The 22,159-nt window shown below is 47.0% G+C and overlaps 1 protein-coding gene across 1 annotated transcript in view; it reads left to right on the forward strand.

Annotated features, from left to right (window-relative positions):
- LOC146871621 (uncharacterized) overlaps nucleotides 1–20,356 on the forward strand; it is an 88,064-nt gene extending 67,708 nt beyond the window's left edge. The window contains exons 2-3 of the mRNA XM_085599766.1: nucleotides 16,721–16,991; nucleotides 19,179–20,356. Coding sequence (XP_085455892.1) covers nucleotides 16,919–16,991; nucleotides 19,179–19,885 — 780 coding nt within the window. The 5' untranslated portion in view covers nucleotides 16,721–16,918 and the 3' untranslated portion in view covers nucleotides 19,886–20,356. The remainder of the gene's footprint in view (nucleotides 1–16,720; nucleotides 16,992–19,178) is intronic.
- Nucleotides 20,357–22,159: the final 1,803 nt, after the last annotated feature.

Below are 22,159 nucleotides of genomic sequence, written 5' to 3' on the forward strand. Positions count from 1 at the left end.
CTTGGACAGGTTCCTATTGTCAAAGACCCTATCCTTGTCCTTAGGGACAATGCTGCCACCAGTGGGTATAGACCCACTCTCTTTAGGTTGCCTAGCCTTACTCAGTTTCTCTTCCATCAGAGCTACTTCTAGCTCCTGTTTCCTGATTCTCAGCTGAGCTTCCTGCATTCTGGCCTCATGTTCCCTCCTCTGAGGGGTGGTCATCCTTCTCCTGGAGTGACCTTGAGAGCCTCTAGAGGAATGAGAAGCATTAGATTCACCTGAGTGATTCCTTTGCCTCCCAAGCCCCTGGTTAAGTCCACTGGGGAGATCCAATGGGATGATCCCATTGTCAGTCCCCAGTAGCCTTAGGTTAGCTGGGCCACGTATAACACTTGGCACTGGGCTGTTTCTCCCTTCATCCTCACTACCATCTGTATCCGTACCCTTCTCACTTTCATCCTCTGTAGTATGAATCTCATCTAAGGGGTGACTATTGGAAAGAGGTACCTCAGTAGCATCTTCAGAAGGGGGGCCTCCTGTTCCAGTCCCTAAGGGGCCTAACTGGGAGGCTTTCTTGAGAGCTTTCTGATCTTCATCAGCTTGTAAAAGCTCTCTGAGTTCAGCAGAAGTAGGATTCTTGGGCTGTTTAAGGGCCCTGATATTTGCCAACTGCCTGAGCTCATTTTGATTTAGGGTAGCAAAGAGAGTTGGTGCCCTCTGGGGGTCACTCTCGACAGAGATGGGTACCTTGGACCCCTCTGCCCCCTCCATTGCTCTTAAGTGTGGGTGGATGTGTTGCAATCTACCTACACTTGGGTTTACCTACTAAACCTATCTAGTAGTTATAGTCAGGGTGTGCTACTCCCTTTGCTCTACAACAACTAAGTTCAGTAGAACTTAAGTATACCTATCTTGTTTTATATGTACCTACAGGTACCTATGTGATCTTTCAATTGGTAACCAAGAGATTACAATGGTAAAACACAGCAAGCTCAAATCCAACCGCTGCTCACCAATGTGAGAAGTTGGCCTGGTATATGATGCTCACTAGTTAAAGTGACCACCTTGTACCATGCCAAGCAACCCTTATGGTGTGGTTGTAAGTCAACCTTTTCGGACTAGCTGCCCTAGTGGTAGCGTAGGCTAAGCAGTCTTTGAGGCTAAACTCGTAAAGCGTGTTAAGCAGGCTGTTTTACCAAATGTAACCCCCCTTTATACCAATGAAAGGACACCACACAGATATATATTCAAAATATATATGTATTTATTTCTCAAAGTATCCCCTAGACTCTTTATGAGCACAGGAGCACAAATCGTTAAACAAGACAATGTTATAATATACAGAAGTTGCACTTTATATGGATGGGCCCTGGTGGCCACTCAAACCATATACCATAATAGTGGTATAAGTACCACGAACAGGAAAGGGAAAAGGCCTAGGGCCTCTAGAATCGCTGGGCCTACAAGGAGCTAACTTCAGTTAGTGACCAGGAGGTCCACGGGTTGCGTGTGCAGTGAGGAAAGTCACACGCGTGCTCCCATAGGTTTTCAATGGGTGCGTAAAAGTTATAAAGTTACTGCAGAAAGGGTCTTCTGGTTGGACTACGATCTCAAGATTTGAAACACAGACACTAGAGATGATTCTCTACACTTGGGCACCGGAGTGCCAGCTTTACCTCACCCACAGGAAGCGGGTGCATAGGTCTCGAAGTGCGTCGGGTTTCTTCTATCGATTCAATGGAGCCTGATGACAAAGATGCTGCAGGCGGTCGGTCCAGAAGAGCTGCGTTCGATCCAAGGGTGGATCGGAGTTGTAGAAGACCTGAAAGCAGAGGGGACAGTGTTCACAGTCACTAGCCAGTGACCGGCGTGGCACCAGGTAGGTACCAGGCGATGTCGGGTGCAAACAGGTGGTGAAGTGTAGCTTGTCTCCGCAGCCACATGGTCCCTGAAGGTCGACGATGTCCAGGAGTCGAGTCACGAGCTGTCCCACGCAGGCTCTCGCTGTCGGCGACTCGAAAGAAGCAAACAAGCCTTGGCAAAGGCAGGAGTTGTGGAAGTTCAAGAAAGCTGATTGTTCTGACCAGCAAGGTCAGAGGGGCTGCTCTTTTGGAGAGCAGCTAGGGCCAGTCTGGAGCAACCAGACCAGCATCGTTGATTTTCAAATAGGTCACCAAAATGGCCACTAGCCAACGGGCCAGGGACCGGGCAGGCGCGTCGAGATGCAAAGTGCAGAGGGACCCCACGCAGATCGTGGAGATGCTGGAGGGCTCACCTTTGGTGCAGATGCTGCTTGGGTGTTGGGCTTCTCAGGACCCAAAGCACAACTTGGAGGGAGCCTCTGTTCTTGCGCTTGCAGCTTGTCGTCGGTCTTTCAAGATGGCTGGCTCCACGTGTCTCGGTGCCTCCACGGGTTCCTTCTTTGCAGGGACTGTGGATCGGGCGGTGAGAGGTCTGGAGGTCCAGGTCTTGTTGGGCACTGGGCTCGGGCTCCGGCAGGAGGCGGCGGCAAAGCAGACGTTCAATAGCTGGTTGGTGCTTGCGTTAGCAAGATGGTCACTCCCTGACCATAGGGGAGATTTCCTTCAGTCCTCTGTGCAGCAGAGCGTCGAAGTTCCCGTCTTCTTCTTGTTGATAAGTTGATTCCAGGATGTCTGAAGTCTTAGGACACAGCTCCTACCTTTAAGCGGATTCTAGGGGCCGGACTACCTGCTAGGTCCCTCCCTATGGGTGGGACCAGGAAGGGGGGTGGTTACACCCCCAATCCATTGTCCAGCTCGCCCCAGGTCCAGGGCTGGTGTGCCCCAGGACCGGATTGAACTGGCATATGCACCGAGGCTCCTTGTGAGCCTCAGGCATGTCTGGTTTCTTTCAAGCCCTACCTGACCAATACACAAAATCCTGTCTGGGGTGGTGCTCGCACCTCCCCTGGCAGGAAACCCTTTGTCCACATCTCCCAAGCTGGAAGGACTCCCAGCAGCAGGAGGACAGACTTGTGTCTGTGGTGGCAGCATCCATTTTGTGGAGCTGAGGCTATGTCTGATTTTACCCGGGTTTCAGGTACTGTACATGTCGTGTCCCTCTAGAAGGGTGGAATGCTAACCCCGTCGCCAGAATTGGCGAGGGGTTAGTATTCCAATTCGTATGACACCTTACTCGACATGTTTTGATAAAGCCAAACCAAAGATAGCATTTAACCGCGAGGTTCATAATGCACTTAAGAGTATATGGTATGACGATATCTGGAAACAGTAGAAGGAAGTGGTTCCGACCACTGCAGACAGGCTCAGCTCATGCCAGAGCACCATCTCACATGGAACCAAGCACTCTGCCTTCAGGATTGTCAAGGCCTGCCATAGGAGTGACTTATAGGTTAACATGTGTCCCATTTAAGGTTAGGTATAGGTATACTACACCTAAGTAAGAGGTGGTTACACCAACTTACCCCAGCTGAGTGATCAGCCAGTTGTGTCAAATTTGTTAGGCCAAGCCTGGGGTGGCATAATACATGCTTCAGCCCCTGGCAGGCCTTAGATACACCAATGCCCTGGGTACCTAGTGTACACTGGTACAGGGGCTCACAGGGTGATCCACTTCCAATTGGTTATGCACCTAGAGTGCATAGTGTTAATTTAGTTAGAGAGAACAGCAGGCTGGGGGTCTGATTAGCAGGCCCACAGCCTCAATATGTCAAAAACCAGTGAAGCAAAAAGCAAAAATTTGGGGTGACCATAGGATAGCAGACCCTACTCTCCTACAGAGACTCTCCTCTCGATGCGGTGTAATGCGACAGCTACGATGGCTGTGATGGCGACACGCTTCTTCGGCGTTGCGAGACACTTCCGGAATGATGCGAGACGCTTCCGCTCGATGCGATGCTGCAGCAGCGACACTCTCTGCGAGATGCAACGACAGCGGCTCCTACGGCGGCACGCTTCTCTCCCTTGCGTCGCGCTTCCAGCTCCTTGCGACACGCAGTCCCTCAGAAGGCCTAACAACAGCAGCAGGCACTTCCAAAAGACTTTGGGGAGCTGGGGATGAAGTCCACTGGTCCTGGGGGCAAGCTCAGTTCAAGCCCTTGGAGATCTTTAACAAAATATAAACAATGGTTCCATAGGGAAACAATTACTTTCAATCATAATAAATCAAGAATCACAGCATATATAAATCAATCGAATAATCAATATCAAACAAAATTATACAATTTTAGATATAGCAATTTATTCTTTATATTTTGAATTGGGGTAAGCAAAATCCGAAAATTGAAAAAGATAAAGCTAAGGCTGTATATACAATATTTTTAGAAAACGACGCAGTGAACAAGTGAATAAAGTGACTTGGTGCAATAAGTGACAGTGCAGATAATTACAGTATATGTACGTATTTACACAATGTAACAAAAATATGTACAAAGGTCCTTATTTTGAAAAAGTCCTTAGTTTCCTCATGGGTATGCGATAAACCTTGTAAGGCACATGTCCTATCTTTTTATTGTCAACAAGGAAATCAGATTAATAAGGGACTGGAGAACCGTCAACGTTTCGACCCTACATCAACCGCTAGTTGTAAGTAGTCATATTGAGTCTTCTTCAGGACACAGGAATTGTATACCAGCCTAAAGAAAATAAATTGGTATCAATGCTGTGATAAAAAAATATTTTTTTTAACAAAAAAGAAGGGAAATAATCCCAAAAGAACTCCTCTAGGATATAGGTGATTGAACAGATGTAACCAATAGTGTTGCAGTTGCCACCTCTTGTAGTCAATCAAAGGGGGACTGCCAGATGACACATATACAAAATAATGAGAATGTATCAAAAAGATAAAATTAATTTAGCCATTGGGTCAATATGAAAATACTCTTTATAGAGATTTAGAGATTTACCGGGCTTGTAACGAGTTTAATCTGCACAAGGGGCCTCTTATTTTGCCGGGTTGGCTTCTTCTGATTCCCTCTCTCCTTATTCTTGCTGCTTTCGTTAACAAAACTTGAGTATTTCAACTACAAACCCAAATGGGGATAGTCAATAGAAAGTTTGCACCATACAATAGACAAATCAAGCCATTTTAGGTTAAAAATAGCCCAAAATGATGGCTCACCTGACTTCAGAGTTGAAAAGGAATTGCTTAAGGAATTGAATGATAATTTAGTAGGGAGCACGTCGAGGCAACATGGGTAGTTCCATTTTATATCTATAGGCTTTTCATTAAAGCGAGTGCCACACTACATACTTAGTGGTACTAATTAGATTGCCATCATTTTGGGCTATTTTTAACCTAAAATGGCTTGATTTGTCTATTGTATGGTGCAAACTTTCTATTGGCTCCGCAGGAGGTGGAGCCAGCATTGTGGTAGCAGAGCACAACCCTATTCAGAGCCCAGGTGTACTCCCAGGTGTACTCCTCCCACCCATCTGACTGCCAATCTTCCTATTCACCACCAGGCTGCCTAGGCCTGCCCCTCAGGGTTTCCCCAGCCCTGTCACTCACACAACCAGACAGGCAGATACACATCACAGCAGAGGCGGGCTGAATTGGTCAAGCAAGCAAATACCAACTTTCTAAAAGTGGTATTTGCAAACACAGAATATTAAAATAAACTTTACTAAAAGATGTATTTTATTATTCTGAGTTCAGGCATACTAAACTCGAATTTCTACCATGTTCCCTGGGTCTGTTAGGATCATAGGATGTAACAATTCTAACAGCCCATTCTAGCCTATGGAGAACAGGTAGCCTTACAATAGTGAAAAACGAAAATGGCTGTAATTCACTATTAGGACATGCCACCCACATCAGGTCTTGTCCTACCTTATGCTTACAATGCACCCTGCTCTTGGGCCTACCATAGGGGTGACTGATATGAAGTTAAGGGAAGGTTTAGGGACTGGGAAGTGTGTGCACCTACCCAGTCAGCATGACAGTACCAGACTGCACGCAGGTTCTGCAATGGCAAACCTTAGATACATTTTACCAGGCCGCTTCTGTGGGTGGCACAACCAGTGCTGCAAGCCCACCAGCAGCATTTGTATTTACAAGCCCTGGGCACTCCTGGTGCACTTTACTGGGGTCTGACAGTAAACCAAATAAACCGATCATGGAATCCAACCAACATATACATTTTAAATAGGGAGCACTTGCACTGTGGCACTGGTTGGCAGTGGCACAGTGCTCTGAGCAGCTAACACCAGCAAAACACACGAGGCACAGCGACAAAAAGTGGAAGGGAGACTCACGCCAAGGTGCCAGATCTAACACGTATGAGTTGAGTGGACCTGTGGTGAGAGTGTCCAAATGATTTGTACGACCTCATGAAGAACCAGAACCTTTTGGACCTGGCGGCGCAGGGTACGCCCTCCGTCTTCTGGGTTCACCTGCTTCGTTACACAGAGACACGGGACACTCTGTCGGCGTTAGAAGATTGGATTTATTAAGCTGCAGCTAGTACAGTTATCCTAGAAGTACACAAAGTAGGTTCTCAGGAGACTGCCACTTCACTCTGTGGCACATCAGATTAAATACTATACAATACAGAATTATTAACAGAACACATGCCCCAAGTAAAGAAGAAAAGAGCCAATAGGGTAAGTGGAAAACAAAGCAGAACCAGTAAGAAAGGTTCGAAAACAAAAAGATCAGATGACTCGAAGAGACCTCTCCTCCAACTATGTTTGTCATCCCGCCCCCGAACTGATTCATTAACAGAATACAACTGACTTGCAGGTGGTGAGATACGTTTGTATGTATTGGAGGACGGGCATGACACAAGAGAATGCTAGCAGGAGACAGTGAAGGCCAGTCGATAAGATATGATCAGGAAAGAATGGTGTGGGCCTACAGATGGTTGAAACAGGGATTAGGAAAGCCAGACATGGATTAGTGTACTCAGCTAGTCCAAACACCAGCCTCGCAAACAAGGCCGAGGATGTATTTTGACACCAAGCTACGGGAAAGGCAGAATAGACTTCGTTCGCCGTGCTGCCTGAGTGATGGCAACACAAAATGGCGGCGGGTTACAAAAGGCGGGTCGATTCGATAGTGATCAAAAATCGAAGTTCCTCAGACCCTCCTTTTGCTAGAACTCAGGCAAGATAGACTCACGTTAATCTGAGTCCACATCAATAGCCATGAGATCATCAAGCTGTTGTTGTAACATCATCCTTATGTTTTCTGTTACTTGAGGTTTGGGTCTTGAAATGCACATGGTAGCACAAAGATCACAGATAGCGGGACCACAGTGCATACAAAGGCAACAGGAAAATACGATTGTCAAGATTATTCCAAGGAATGTCAATGCTTTCCAACCCCATTTGGACAGTAGTCCCCAAAACCATTCCGTTAAGGGCCAATCTCCTTCGTCCTGATGAATAGACTCGGAGATTATATGCAACTTGGAAATAGCTTGGTATACTGTCGGAGCGTCATTAGGAATGAAAATACAGCAGCTTGACCCGATCAATTTACATACTCCACCACGATCGGCAAGAATAAAGTCTAAGGCAACTCGATTCTGTAAGGTCATAAGACGATCCGCCTGTAGTTCCGCCGTGATATTACTCAAGGCTCCTACAGTGATGTCTATTGTAGTTTCTACGACATGGACCAGTTGCCTTATATTTCTGCTGTTGGCCATTGGACCCCAGAAAGGAAGAAAACCTTTAAGGAAATCTCCTCCTTCTTGTCCCGTGGTGTCTTTGGAGTCAATAATTCCTCGGCTGAGACGGGTTCGGTGATAATTGGCAGAAGCAGTGTAAGTAGGAGGAAGAAGGAAAGCTATGTAGCAGGTACCAGAGAAACCTGTTGGCAACCAGGTATAAGCTCTATCATAGCAAATGAAATAGGTGCCTTGGGACGGTACTAGAGGAGGTGAGTTCAGAGAGGAATAAATGTATGTGTAGGAGCAGTTACTCTTTGGTGCAGTGTCAGAAGAACGATCGTTTATTTTTAAACAGAAGTTACCTTGATGCGGTATAGTCCAGATTGGTGAGGATTTCTCCTTTCCCATTTTATTACTAAGACTCGACATATATTGGGTGACGTTCCAATTGGTGTAGGCTTTTCTTTCATCGATAGAAATCTTGCTATTCTCCATAATTTTAGCCATAACTACCATACCCTTAATCAAAGAACTATGACTAAAATCCGGATAATTAATTTGTGAAGCAACAGACCGTCTGAATTTACTTTGATATGCATTTGAGAAAATAACAAAGAATGCCCAAGCGGAACCCTCATAGGAGAAAGGGAGAACTAAATATGGTATTCCTTTCTCAGTAGTATGCGGCATAAGACCACATACCCAACAATCAGTTGTGTTGACCACTAATTGATGCTGGTGCAATAGCTGGACAAAGGAATTGTTGTAATACTCGGTTCTTCTGACAAGTTCATGTGAAGAAAAAGTATGAAAAAGGTGTGGAGAGATAGTAGAAGAAGGCAAAGAGGAGGAAGGGAAGGTGTTTTTTGGCTGCAAAGCATAAACTATCCAACCAATAATCGCCAAAGCAATACATAATGATATCAAAATACATGGGGTTATACTGTAACGACTGTACATTATTTTACAAGATGCTTTCTTTATTTCATTTCTTCTCTCTTCAATACTTGGTGTAGTCTCCATTTTCACTAGTGGATGCTCACGGCAATCTTCCTCAATCACTAAAGTCACGATTCTCAACCATCCTATGACACTGAAAGATCCTGCAGACCTATTGTCACTACTCAGGTCGTGACCTAGACTCCTACCGTGACCCTGCAACCTAAACAGAACACTATACAAGGGAGAAGAAAGTCTCAAATGTTCTTTTGTCTGGGCCTAAGATTGTAGTGCTCCTTTCCCAGGAACACCCTGATCTTGAAACAATGTTCTTGGTTCAGTCGTATTTAAGCGACGATGCAATGGAATAGCTTCCTGTAAGATGTCATCGTCCTCTTTCTCAGACAATGTCCCATTCAGGTGTGCATCGCTAAAGGGTACAAATCGTGGAACTGTTTCGCCTTCACAGTCACCAACCCCTCTACGAACCCACTGATCAAAAGGCAAGGGCAAAGGTACTTTCTTGCAGTGCACACCGTGAATCCAATTTTTCTTTCCTTCAACTTTAATTGCTGTCCTTGTCGTGAGAAGGACCATTCGGGGCTTCCGCCATCTGGGCTCCAAATTCTTCTTCCTCTGAAAATTGCGGATGCAGACCCAGTCACCTGGACGGATGGAGTGACCTGGATCTGTGGAAGCCTCCGGTAAAGCACTCTGAACCTGTCGATGAAGGACATGCAATTTAGTTGTAAGGTCATGCAAATAGTCAATCAACATTGGGTAGGGCAAATCTGAGAACTTTTTAGGACGAGGTATTCCCCATATGTTGGCCGGACGGCCAAACACCACTTTGTAAGGGCTAAGTCCCAGACGAGAGTGTACTGCAGTTCTGGTGGATAGCAAAGCTAACGGCAAAGCATCAGGCCAATTAAGTCCCGTACTTGCTTGAATTTTTGCTAACTTTAACTTCAAGGTCCCATTGTAACATTCTACTAAACCTGCTGATTGGGGATGATTTGCCGCATGGAACTTTTGCTTGATTCCAAGACCCGCACAAACTTTCTGCATGACTTGGCCAACAAACTCGCTCCCATTGTCACTCCAGACAATGCGCGGCAATCCAAACCTGGGAAAGAACTCTTTTAGAAGGATTTTGGCTGTGGATAAAGCTGTGTTGTCTTTCAAATGGTATGCTTCTATCTATCTCGAAAAGGCACATACTACCACCAGAACATATTTGAGGTTGTTGCATCGATCCATGTGAATGTAATCGATTTGCAACACTTCAAATGGGTATGTCGGAGGAGCAAAGTGACCTGCTGGAGTGGGGGTTCCCTTTCCTGGATTATACATCAGACAAACAATACAATGCTTTACTACGTTGTCTGCACATTTCGGGATATTCTCATTTTGCCAAACTGGAGCTAGAAGTTTACAAATGCCTTTTGCACTAAGGTGGGCTGGACCATGAGCCATAGTAAGCACTGGGAGTACATAAGCATCTGGTAACAACCAACGTTGATGTTCGGATAATTCTACCCAACAACCCATCTCATCTAACATTCCCGTACTTTCTCTCCACTTGCTCAGCTCTCTTTCTGAATCGTTTTCACGCTTTCCACTGTATTCTCACACATTCCTCTCTCTCTGACCCAATTCGCAGGACCTGCCATATACATTCGACTCATTGAATCTTTCGCTGTTTTCTTTGCTGTTTCATCAGCTAATGCATTTCCCCGTCCAATATCATCCGAAATCTTCTTGTGAGCACTACAATTCACTATCGCTATTTGGACAGGTAAAGTAAGTGATTCAAGGAGATCAGTCACTAACTGACCATGCTGTATCTTAGTGCCAGTGAAGTTAGGTAACCCCTCTCTTTCCAGAGACGCCCAAAATTGAACGCGACACCAAAAGCATACTGACTGTCAGTGTACACGTTCACTCTTTTCCCTTTTGATAGTACACAAGCTCTCGTCAGTGCTATCAACTCTGCTGCTTGCGCTGAATTGTGTCTAACACGCGCAGTTTCCACAATCGTATGTAAGGTAGTTACAGCATAGGCTGAAACCGTATCCCCATTGGGCATCTTAAAACAAGAACCATCTACCCATAGAGTTCTATCTGGATTCTCTAACGGTGTGTCTCTCAAATCAATTCTTCCTTTTGTCTCTTCCTCAGTACGGAAGAAACAGTCATGTTGATTCTCAACGCTCTCCTCATTAGGAAGGGGCAACAAAGTAGCTGGATTCAGAGTATTGCATCGTTTGATGTGTACGTGACTAGCCAATAGCGTCAGCTCGTAACCAGTTAAACGTGCACTAGTGAGATGTTGTGTCTTTGTTCTATTTAGTAAGGTATCCACTGCATGTGGTACCATGACAATAAGAGTGTTATCTAACACTATCCCAGCGGACTGTCGGATGGAAATCGCTGCGGCTGCTGTGGCTTTGAGACAACTAGGCAATGCTTTAGCTACGGGATCTAACGTAGCCGAAAAATAAGCACATGGTCGCTGTCTATCTCCAAATTGCTGTGATAAGACGGATAATGCACAACCTTCTTTCTCGTGAACATACAGCGTAAAAGGCTTAGTGTAATCTGGGGTACCTAGTACAGGCGCAGAACACAGAGCAGTGCGTAAATCAGTGAAGCTCTTTTGGCATTCTTTAGTCCAAGGAAGGGGCTGAGGCGTATCTTTTAATGTGAGTGCCAACAAGGGTTTGGCGATCAAAGAGAAGTTAGGGATCCACTGTCTACAATAAGAAGTGATTCCCAGAAAAGCACGTACTTCCCTTTGTGTGGATCCTTTGTGTGGATGGCACAGACATTCGAGCAATCGCCTGAATTCGCTCTGGTGTCAATCGTCGTCCCTCCTTTGATAGGAGATGACCCAAGTAGGTAACCTCTCGACAAACATACTGTAGTTTGGAAGGTGAAACCTTGTGATTCAGCTTGAACAAGTGACGCAACAGTGCTATAGTGACATCCTTGCAGATATCTTCTGAATCGGCGGCGACTAACAAGTCGTCCATGTATTGGATAAGGGCGGCACCAGACGGCAAATGAAAAGTATCAAGATGACATTTCAAAGCTTGGCTGTAAATGGAGGGACTTTCACAGTACCCTTGGGGTGCGCGCCTAAATCGGAAGCTTCGGCCTTCAAGAGAAAAACCAAAAATGTCCCTACTCTCTTCTGCAATTGGAATACTAAAGAAGGCATTCTTTAGATCAATAACAGAAAACCAAGTCGCTGTGGAAGGTATCATAGTCAACAAGGCAGTGATGTCTGGAACAACAGGAAATTGTGGAATCACAATTTTGTTTACTTCTCGCAGATCAATTACAAACCGGTACACAGGAGGTTGAGAAGGATCAGTACGTTTAAGAACAGGAAGAATAGGACTATTGCATGTGTTACCTCTCGTTTCTTCGACCACACCCTTCCGAATAAGATCATGAATGATTTCCAAAAGCGCTTTTTCACTCTCTCTGCAGAGATTCGGTATTGTGGGATGCGTGGTAATTCAACATTGGGCTTAAGAGTAACAACATATGGCGGTATCTCAAGGCAACCCACATCATTCGGACCCGTGGCCCAAAGTGCTGTCGGAAGAGAAAGCAACTCGGGAGGGAACTGATCTTTAGACAGATACATTGGGGAGATCAACTTCTGACCTAAGGTGAGATGTACGCCTGAAGGAGAACAATATATTGTAGCATGCATTCTTTTCAATAGGTCTAGACCCAACAGATTTTCACCACAACCATTCGTTAACAAAAGTGAAGCTTCCAAATCATAAGGACCAACTGAAATTGGCAAAGGGCAAGAAACCGGATTGCAAACAGGGGCGCCAGAAAATCCTACGGAAATATTCGTTAAGCCAGACAAAGGTGCCCCAGGGAGTTTAGAATGAATAATAGAACTTCTCATTGCTCCAGTATCTAGAAGGAATGGCTCTGATACACCCATTGTAGTGATGTTGACATAAGGGCCATTTTGATCTACTGGGATTGGCACAACTGCTCTACTTTGTCCATGGCTGTCCTAGTTGGCATGAAGACTCTCATTTTCGCCTTCAACATAATGGTCCTCATTATAATATTGAGTGGATCTCACATTCTGCTGATCAAAGTAGTTCATGGAATTAGGAGAAGGAAGGGCACGCTGTTCTTGAGTTAACATACCTCGACCTCTACCTCTGTTTGCTGACTGGAGGCCAGCACGACCTCGTGGAGCAGATGACGCTCCATTGCGCTGCAAAAAAACCGGACAACTATTCTTAAAATGACCTTCCTCTTTACAATAGGCACATTGATTAGGACCTAACAAAGGTCGCGGAATGTATAGCTCAGGTTTCTGATACAATCTCTGAAACTGCGGTGGCTGTTGAGTCTGAGGCTGAACATAACGTGACGGATAAGCTTGCTGCAAGAGAACCTTCGTTTTTAAATCTTTCGTTTTCTTCTCTTGCTTTTCCTTTTCTTCTTTGTCCCTATTCTCGTAATATTGTGCAGTAGCCAATATCTGGGCAGAAGAAGAAACAGCCCAAGAACTTTCTGAATCCTTTAATTTGTGTGACAGCTCGGGAAGCAGGTTGAATACAAATTTGTCCACGAATAGTCGCTGTCCACCCTCGGTAGCCATGTCCTGACCACTATGATCAATAAATGTCTCCACGAAACGAGTAAAGAAATCAGAGACACTTTCATCTTTCTTTTGTTTACATGCTGCTAGCTTATCCCAATTCACTCTCAATGCAGGCATCATAGTTTTCATTAACGTAATGATCCTACCAGGAAGTTCCGAGATCAAAGCGTCAGGCTTTGCACCACCCACTTGGTCTCTATCTGTATCAGCTATGGCATCCCAAGTTGCACCCAGTTCCTGTGCATGATCCTCTCTACGAATCTTAGCCCATATTATCTGTGGGACTACATTACCCATTAACATATCGATATCTGCCAGATTCATAATACAAGCATCGATTGTCTGCGATAATTCTTTATAATAACCTGCAGGGTTCTTACGAGGATCTGGTAGAGTCTGCTTAAGGGCCAAAACTTCAGATCTCTTCCATGGCACATGTACCCATATACACTGAAAGTGAGCTGGAATATCTGGATTAGCACCTGCGGCTGCAACTTCCTCTTTCCAAACTGGAGGAACCTCTCTCATAGGGTAATTTTTCGATGTCAGTTTAACCGACGGATCAGAATCAAGAAAAATCCGAGAGAACAATAAGGTTCTATAAGAGATGAGTGTCCTTACAGCTTCCTCAACTTTGGAACCTACAATAAGTCCTTTTTCAAAATCGGCTTGGACATCTAATAAATCTTGTGAGATCGGACTCGAACTCACATCTTCCCATTCTTTAATGAGAATATCGCACATTACATTAAAAACATACCTTTGTGTAGGTGCATTCCATTGCAAAAAGGTAGGCATAATATCAGACATACTATATTGTGGACCCTTCTTGATCCATCTTCGTGCCAGAGAATCTAGCTTCTCTCGTTCCTCGAAATCTGGGAACTGACTACGAGATTGTCTTCGAGCAAAAGCCGGAGACACATTAAGAGCTCCAAAGAAAGGAGATAAAATACTAGTGACAGAATCTGTGAGACGCTTACGCATAAACGGTGAATTAGACATTAGAACTGGAGACAGAATATTAGGAGAATTATCAATAGGAGAACTAGAAATCACAGGAGGAGCAGAAGGCAAAGGTGAGCTAAGATCAGGAGATGAAGGTTGAGAAGCTGAGACTAATGGTGAGACCGGCAAGGGCGGTAGTACTGAAGGAGGCAAATGCTGAAGGGCCGGAACCGGCGGAGGTACTACCAGCATCTGAGCAGGCTGTAACGGCTGAGGCACATTTGTATTTTGCACATAAGGCGGAGGCAATCTTAATAAATGAGACATTAGGGAATCTTCTTCTATATCTTTCGTATTGTCAGAAGGAGAAACAGGCAACACCGGATAGCATTTATCTATCGCCATACGATGTTGTCTTTCTGAGATTTCAGTCGCATTGTCAATTTCATCATTTTTGAACTGTTGTGCAGCCTGTATAATCGTCATACCCTGTGTTTTCCTAGCTCGTTTTGCTTGTTTAATTTCTTTCTGTTTGGCTTCCTTACGCCAAAGGCGGAAAGAGTCAAACATTGCCGGCCGGGCTTTTCTTTTGAACAGTTTCTAAATTATCTAGCACATCGGGATCAAAACTACAATTTTCTGGCCATTTAAGAACACCATCCTTCTTCGTATATCGAGTCCATGTCTCGTTAAAGGCAATGGGGCCGATACCGTGTTTTGAGTAGAGCTCATATGTGGGAGTTCCAACCGAAGGAATCGGACAAGAGTCCTCAAGTCGGGAGTCCCTATTACAACCAAGACAACAAATTCTTCCAAACTTAGTCAGACCAGGCATTTCACAATGTCTCTGAACTGTTCACAAACTTCAAGGGAGTAAAACTCGGTTTACGCAGCACAAATGCACTTACCCTCGGCTTTAGTCTTTGCAAAAACTAAATCTAAGTAACCTAAGGACATCAAACAAAGAACCAAAATTTGTGGGCGCGACCCATGAAAATACTTAACTTAACTAAGGACGTCTTCTTCCACCAACAGAGGCCCGTCTATTGTCTCGCTTTACCATACATCACCAAAGGAATGGGCCAAAGCAGGGCAGCAGTCAGGGCAGCGGTCGCCAGTAGCCGTCAGGAAGGAGTAACCGTGCTGAAAAAGACCTTCGGACCACTTTCGACATACAGGGGTCGCTTAGTGTGGCTCGCGAACCCTCCGGAATTTTCTTGCGAGGTTCCTCATGACCTTCGAGCAGAACAGGTACCACTGAAGCCGCCCCACTATGGGCGCCAATTGAAGAATCAGAACCTTTTGGACCTGGCGACGCAGGGTACGCCCTCCGTCTTCTGGGTTCACCTGCTTCATTACACAGAGACACGGGACACTCTGTCGGCGTTAGAAGATTGGATTTATTTAGCTGCAGCTAGTACAGTTATCCTAGAAGTACACAAAGTAGGTTCTCAGGAGACTGCCACTTCACTCTGTGGCGCATCAGATTAAATACTATACAATACAGAATTATTAACAGAACACATGCCCCAAGTAAAGAAGAAAAGAGCCAATAGGGTAAGTGGAAAATAAAGCAGAACCAGTAAGAAAGGTTCGAAAACAAAAAGATCAGATGACTCGAAGAGACCTCTCCTCCAACTATGTTTGTCATCCCGCCCCCGAACTGATTCATTAACAGAATACAACTGACTTGCAGGTGGTGAGATACGTTTGTATGTATTGGAGGACGGGCATGACACAAGAGAATGCTAGCAGGAGACAGTGAAGGCCAGTCGATAAGATATGATCAGGAAAGAATGGTGTGGGCCTACAGATGGTTGAAACAGGGATTAGGAAAGCCGGACATGGATTAGTGTACTCGGCTAGTCCAAACACCAGCCTCGCAAACAAGGCAGAGGATGTATTTTGACACCAAGCTACGGGAAAGGCAGAATAGACTTCGTTCGCCGTGCTGCCTGAGTGATGGCAACACAAAATGGCGGCGGGTTACAAAATGGCGGGTCGATTCGATCGTGATCGAAAATCGAAGTTCCTCACTAATGGACATTGATTTGTGTGAATCTTCCTTTACATGTGGGTGAGTGTCTATGTGAAGTGTTGCGCCACACCTGCATGGAGGTGGCAACATACCTACCCATCTGATGTGACAAGTAGGCCGTGCTGTGTGTCTGACTTGCATAGCTAGCATGACACCTGTGACACCCCACTGGCAAGTGGCACATGTGCAGAGTGAGGGTTGTAGCTGCTGTTGGCAATGACAGGCGAGTGATCTGTGCTTGGGTGTGTCTGTCTAGTATGCTAAGGGTGCGTCAGTGGAGTGGGACATGTGACTGCTTGGCACGTGCTGGCCATCAGCCTGCTGTTGCATGTGCTGCACAGTGTGTGGCATGATCAGTGAGTGTGTCGCAACCCTCATGCCAACCGGTTGACTTTCAATACCATGTATTGCATTGGGGCTTGCACACAGGCCAATTTCTTATTGTGTATGATGTAATTCCTGTCTGCATCCTATGCCCTGTTCAACATTTCTAAGAGGTTCAAATGTGTGTCTCGGGGACATGGAGCAGGTATATTGATGGTGTGTCACTTTGTCATCCTGACAGGTAACTGCCTATGAGAAGGGGGTGATTTGGAACCACATCGTCAGGGCCGTGAGATCTGAGGGGGAGCGTAGTCGCCGGCTGCCACAGGTCCGCAAGAGGTGGCAGGACATCCGGTGCTGGACCCGGCGGATCGCCCGGGTCCAGCTGGGGCTGGACCCTCCTCGCCCCCACGGCGGACGCCGATGGCTGACCCCCCAAATGAGACGTGTCCTGGCGGTGGTCTTCCCAGACCTCGATAGGCAGTTACAGGAGAGACTGCAGCAAGGAGGGGGTAGGTACATGGCTGTTTGTCGTGTTATGTGTCGCAAGCTTTTGTAAGCGCTCTGTAGCCTGGATACACTCCCAGAGTTGATATGTGCAGTGCATTTTCTGTTCCCCAATGTCACCTGTTGCTCTTTTTCATCCCTTCCCCTCCTTAACATGTGTCCCCTGGTCTGTGTGTAATCACATTTGCACATGGTCATCTAGGGTGCCAGTAAATCTAAGTGCACATTGCTTTCTGCATCATGTGGGAGGGTGGTCTGTGACTTGTGTTGGTACCTTGCCTGTGCCATGACCTGTTCACTATGTTGGGGATCCATAGTTGTTGTCACTGATGCTGCTCTCCACATAGGAGTGTGAGCTTTCAACTGGACACCCTTGCAGCATGCATGACCAATGTTGTGGCCTCAGACATGATTTGCATGAGTGTGAGATATGCATAGTGCCATGACAGTTGAAGATGGTACAGTCAGCTCATTCCAGGACCACGGAGCAGTGTGCCCACTACAGTCCCCTGAGACACCCTGGCCTCCTAATCATGTGTGTCATCCAACATTGTGCACTTTCTCTGTGTGTTCTGCATAGGTCTGCCTCTGTGGCATTGTTCCCTGGCCTAGTTTGTATTTTGCTAATGTGTGCTACCTGTGTCCACTGCACAGGGATACACCATTTTGCTAGTGCATACTCACACTGGGCAGTGCCTGTGTGGCTATTCACAACAATCTGTTGATGGTTGTTTGTCACAAATATGTGTTTGCAGCCCCATGACGTGATGTTGTGTAAATGAAGCTATTTTTCAAGCACAGTTGTTGTAACCCAGAATAAGAGGTGTCCGTTCTTGATATGTATCATTCATTTTGACTCAGGTATTGGGAGGGGGTGCGGGAGAGGCATACATGTGCAACCCTGCTTTTTCATTGCCAGGCCTGACTTGTGTGTGAGAATTGCCTGTACAAAAATACACTGTGCAGTGCCACTGTGATTGTGGCCAGTGCTCAATGTTCGTGATTTGCAGCCTGTGTAATTTTTTTACCAACATGATTCCTGATCATACCTTTTTTGCACCTGTGTGTGGTTCAGATGCAATGCATTTTGGACTTTGTGTGCTGACATCTGTGTGTCCATTCTGGCTTGCCATGAGGGTGTCCCCACAGTACAGCTGTGCCACTCCAGATGACAGGCAGTAGGTCATATGTGTAGCCAACTGTGTAATCAGGTGACGGATGGCCTGGTGACAACGGACATAATTAAAGTTGTTACTCTGAAATAATTGTACCTTGGCACTCACAGCACTTGTCAACAGTTGTTCATGTTTTAAATGTGGAAATTGGATGATTTGTGTTAAGTACACTGATGTGCCTGCATGAAAAAAGTCTAACAAGGAAGCGCACACCAAACGAGATTTCAACTTTCATGGAACACACTGGCACCTATTCAAAGAAGCCACTGTTCAAATTAAATGGTGTTGCAGATTCTCCATATACATGTTCCCACAGTGGTCTTGATTTTGTGAGACTCCTTTGTTGTTGGTGATACACACTAATGAGTCACAAGACATCAAGACCTCCGTGGGCCCATGTATATCTACTTTCTGCAACACCATTTATTTCTAACAGTGGCTTCTCAGAAAAGGTGCCAGCTTCTTCAATGACAGTGTACATTTACTTTTGTGTGCACTGCCTTGTGCGACATATTGCATGCAGCCACATGAGTGTTGTTTTCACGAAATGGCCAATTGGCACATTCAAAACATGTAGATTGTGTAAAGTATTGTGAGTCCCAAGGTAGCTACATCTGTTCGTTTTGTGTTCCAAAGGACTTACAGGTCTCTGAGTGTGGTGACACCTTGAGTATTGAGGTGTGTTAGTTTACCTTGAGTGCATCACTACTGTTTCTTTCAGGCTAAACAAGAGGTGTCGTGACTTCATTGTATTGCTGTGCTCACCGGTTCACAGCCAATAGCTACTCAGTGTATTTCTCATTGAAGTTGTGGCCTTTTGTGTATGTATTTTCCTGGTGTCAAAGTGGCATGGTGGGTCTAACAACTGGACAGTACAGGGCTTACATATGTGCGGAGTAAGCTAGCTGTTACTCATGATGCATTGCCTGATATGCACTGTGACCAATTGTTCTTGTGCTCATGTGTCAGATGTATACAGGTGACTGATTCTTTTTGGTTTCTTCTCCTTACCCACAGCATCATCATCCGCAAGCGAGGGAGACACCTGCATGGACCTTGAGGAGGGACCCAGCGCCAGTGCCGCCAGTGCTGTGGAGTCAGCAGGAGCCAGTGGCACGGAGGGCAAGGGGAGTCAGTCGGAGGACCTGTCTGGAGGCGAGAGCATCTACGACGCCGACGGGTCCGAGGCTGAACTTCCTGAGGAGGCGGAGGATGCCCCAACAACTGCCAGCATCCCACCATCTGTACCCGCCTCCTCCATTGACATCTCCGCCCTCCCAGTTGCTCCCGTCCCTTCTGTCCGTGCAGGGTCCCACCGTGTCTCCTTCGGACCAGGCACCGCACCCCCTGCCCCTGTCACCCCTGCTTCCCTCAGTGAAGAGTCTGTGGACACACTGCGCCAGTTGCAGGTTGGTCAGGCATCAATGCTGCATGTCCTCCATGGACACACTCAACTGCTCACACAGTTGGTGTCGTTCGTGGAGGGCATGTCATCAATGATATCTGAGCAACGCAGGATTCTGCGGTCCATGGACTCTTCACTGACGGAAGCAGTTTCTCTCCTGTGGCGCTCCATCCCCCCCTACCCCGGACCCATCCCTCTCCCATGCCTGCCCAACGCACACACAGACAGTCACGGGCACGCAGCCCAACAGACACATCCAGAACACCCCCAAGTAAGGCACTGCACACACCTCCTGGCACGCACACTCAGGGGGATGTAGGCACACCCACAGGGTCTGGGGGCAAACGACAGACACGCAGCCACAGTCAGAGTCCACAGTCCTCACAACCCAGTCCCTCCAAAACAACTCCCCTTAGCTCCCCTGCAAACTGTGACCCAAAGAGCTCTACATGGATGGGCTGGCCCTCACCCCCACTGTGACACCACCCCACAAGCGAGCGAGGAAGTCCCCGGGCAGGGGAGTTGAGTCCCCCCATGTCCACCCCCTCCCCCATGAGTGCTGCACCCCATCCCTCGGCCACCCCCCCTCCGTTGGCCCTGGGGTCTCTTCAGGTGCAGGGGATACTCTGGACGCCCTGGCAGCAGTGTACAGTGCCGAGCTCACCTCCACCTTTGGCGCTGCCCCACCCCCTGTGGTGGCGACGTCCAGCCCTGCACCCACCACACCTACCCAACCCCCTCCTGTCCCTGTGGTGCCTGGTCCTGCCACAGATGATGCCCCCCCCCCCGATCGACAAACCTTAGGGTTACTTTGTGCAGGCAAGGGAGGGGTGGACACAATCCCCTACGTCCATCCTTGGACTATAACAAAGGACTGGCCATTGGCCTTTGTAGATAGTGTATTCTTAATTTATTATTTTAGTGTGCTGAATAAAGCCTTTTCTTTTACTTTCAACACTATTGCATTTCAGGTACTTGATGTTGGTGATGGGGCTCCTGGAGTTGTTGTTCGGGTAATGAGTTAGGCTTCTGAGAAATGTTTTTGTATGATGGTCATGAGGTGGACCATGGTATCTGTGTGCCATCACAATGTCTCTGCAAAGAAGCATTGGTAGTGTGTGTTCCTTTTCTTTGGATACATTGTCCCAAGGAGTGTTCCTTCCACTGTGGCACATGACATCTTCCCTGCAAACAGTTGCACAATTGTTGTGCTGACCTGTGTCAACATTTCCTTTGTTGGTGACGGATCCCTTCAACAATGGCCATGCCTGCTCACCTATGTCTCCTGCTGAATCGTCTGTGCCATCCTTGCTAGTCACTGTACTTGTGTTTTGGATATGTAGGAATGCCTTCAGGGACAAATTGTCCCTTTTCAGCACTATGCATGTGTGTATTCACGGCCTACCACACAAATGGTACTTGTTATGCAGGGTATTTGGGCACCTGACTCACAATTGTGGGCATTGTATCTGGTGGAATTGAAGCCTATTCCTTCCATGAGAGACAACATCTTGGTGGCTGGACCAGCACCTGGACATTCCTATCAGTCCTGGGATGTGCGTGACAGTGTGTGTTCCCTTTGGCTATCTTAGTTTTGTATGCAGTTACATGACTATACAGTCTGTTGGCATGAAATCTGGGTGTGTATTGTGCTGCATCCGCCATGGGTGGGTATGCATGTGTTATATGTCCTCACACCCACATGTGGTGTGTCATGCAGTGTGTGTAAGACATCCATCCTCCTGGGAGTGGGACACTGCTGGGAGTCCTCTCTACCCACCCCGCATATGTCTGTCCACTGCTGGGAGTCCTCTGCACCCACCCCTCATATGTCTGGACGCTGCTGGGAGTCCTCTGCACCCACCCCGCATATGTCTGTCCACTGCTGGTAGTGATATGCACCCACCCCTCATATGTCTGTCCACTGCTGGGAGTCCTCTGCACCCACCCCTCATATGTCTGGACGCTGCTGGTAGTGATATGCACCCACCCCTCATATGTCTGGATGCTGCTGGGAGTCCTCTGCACCCACCCCTCATATGTCTGTCCACTGCTGGGAGTCATCTGCACCCACCCCTCATATGTCTGTCCACTGCGGGGAGTCCTCTGCACCCACCCCTCATATGTCTGTACGCTGCTGGTAGTGATATACACCCACCCCGCATATGTCTGTCCACTGCTGGGAGTCATCTGCACCCACCCCTCATATGTCTGTCCACTGCTGGGAGTCCTCTGCACCCACCCCTCATATGTCTGTACGCTGCTGGTAGTGATATACACCCACACCGCATATGTCTGTCCACTGCTGGGAGTCCTCTGCACCCACCCCGCATATGTCTGTCCACTGCTGGGAGTCCTCTGCACCCACACCGCATATGTCTGTCCACTGCTGGTAGTGATATGCACCCACTCCTCATATGTCTGTCCACTGCTGGGAGTCCTCTGCACCCACCCCTCATATGTCTGGACGCTGCTGGGAGTCCTCTGCACCCACCCCTCATATGTCTGTCCACTGCTTGTAGTGATATGCACCCACCCCGCATATGTCTGTCCACTGCTGGGAGTTCTCTGCACCCACCCCTCATATGTCTGT

The sequence above is a fragment of the Triturus cristatus genome, chromosome 1_1 (assembly GCF_964204655.1).
Source record: "Triturus cristatus chromosome 1_1, aTriCri1.1, whole genome shotgun sequence".
Classification (NCBI taxonomy): domain Eukaryota; kingdom Metazoa; phylum Chordata; class Amphibia; order Caudata; family Salamandridae; genus Triturus; species Triturus cristatus.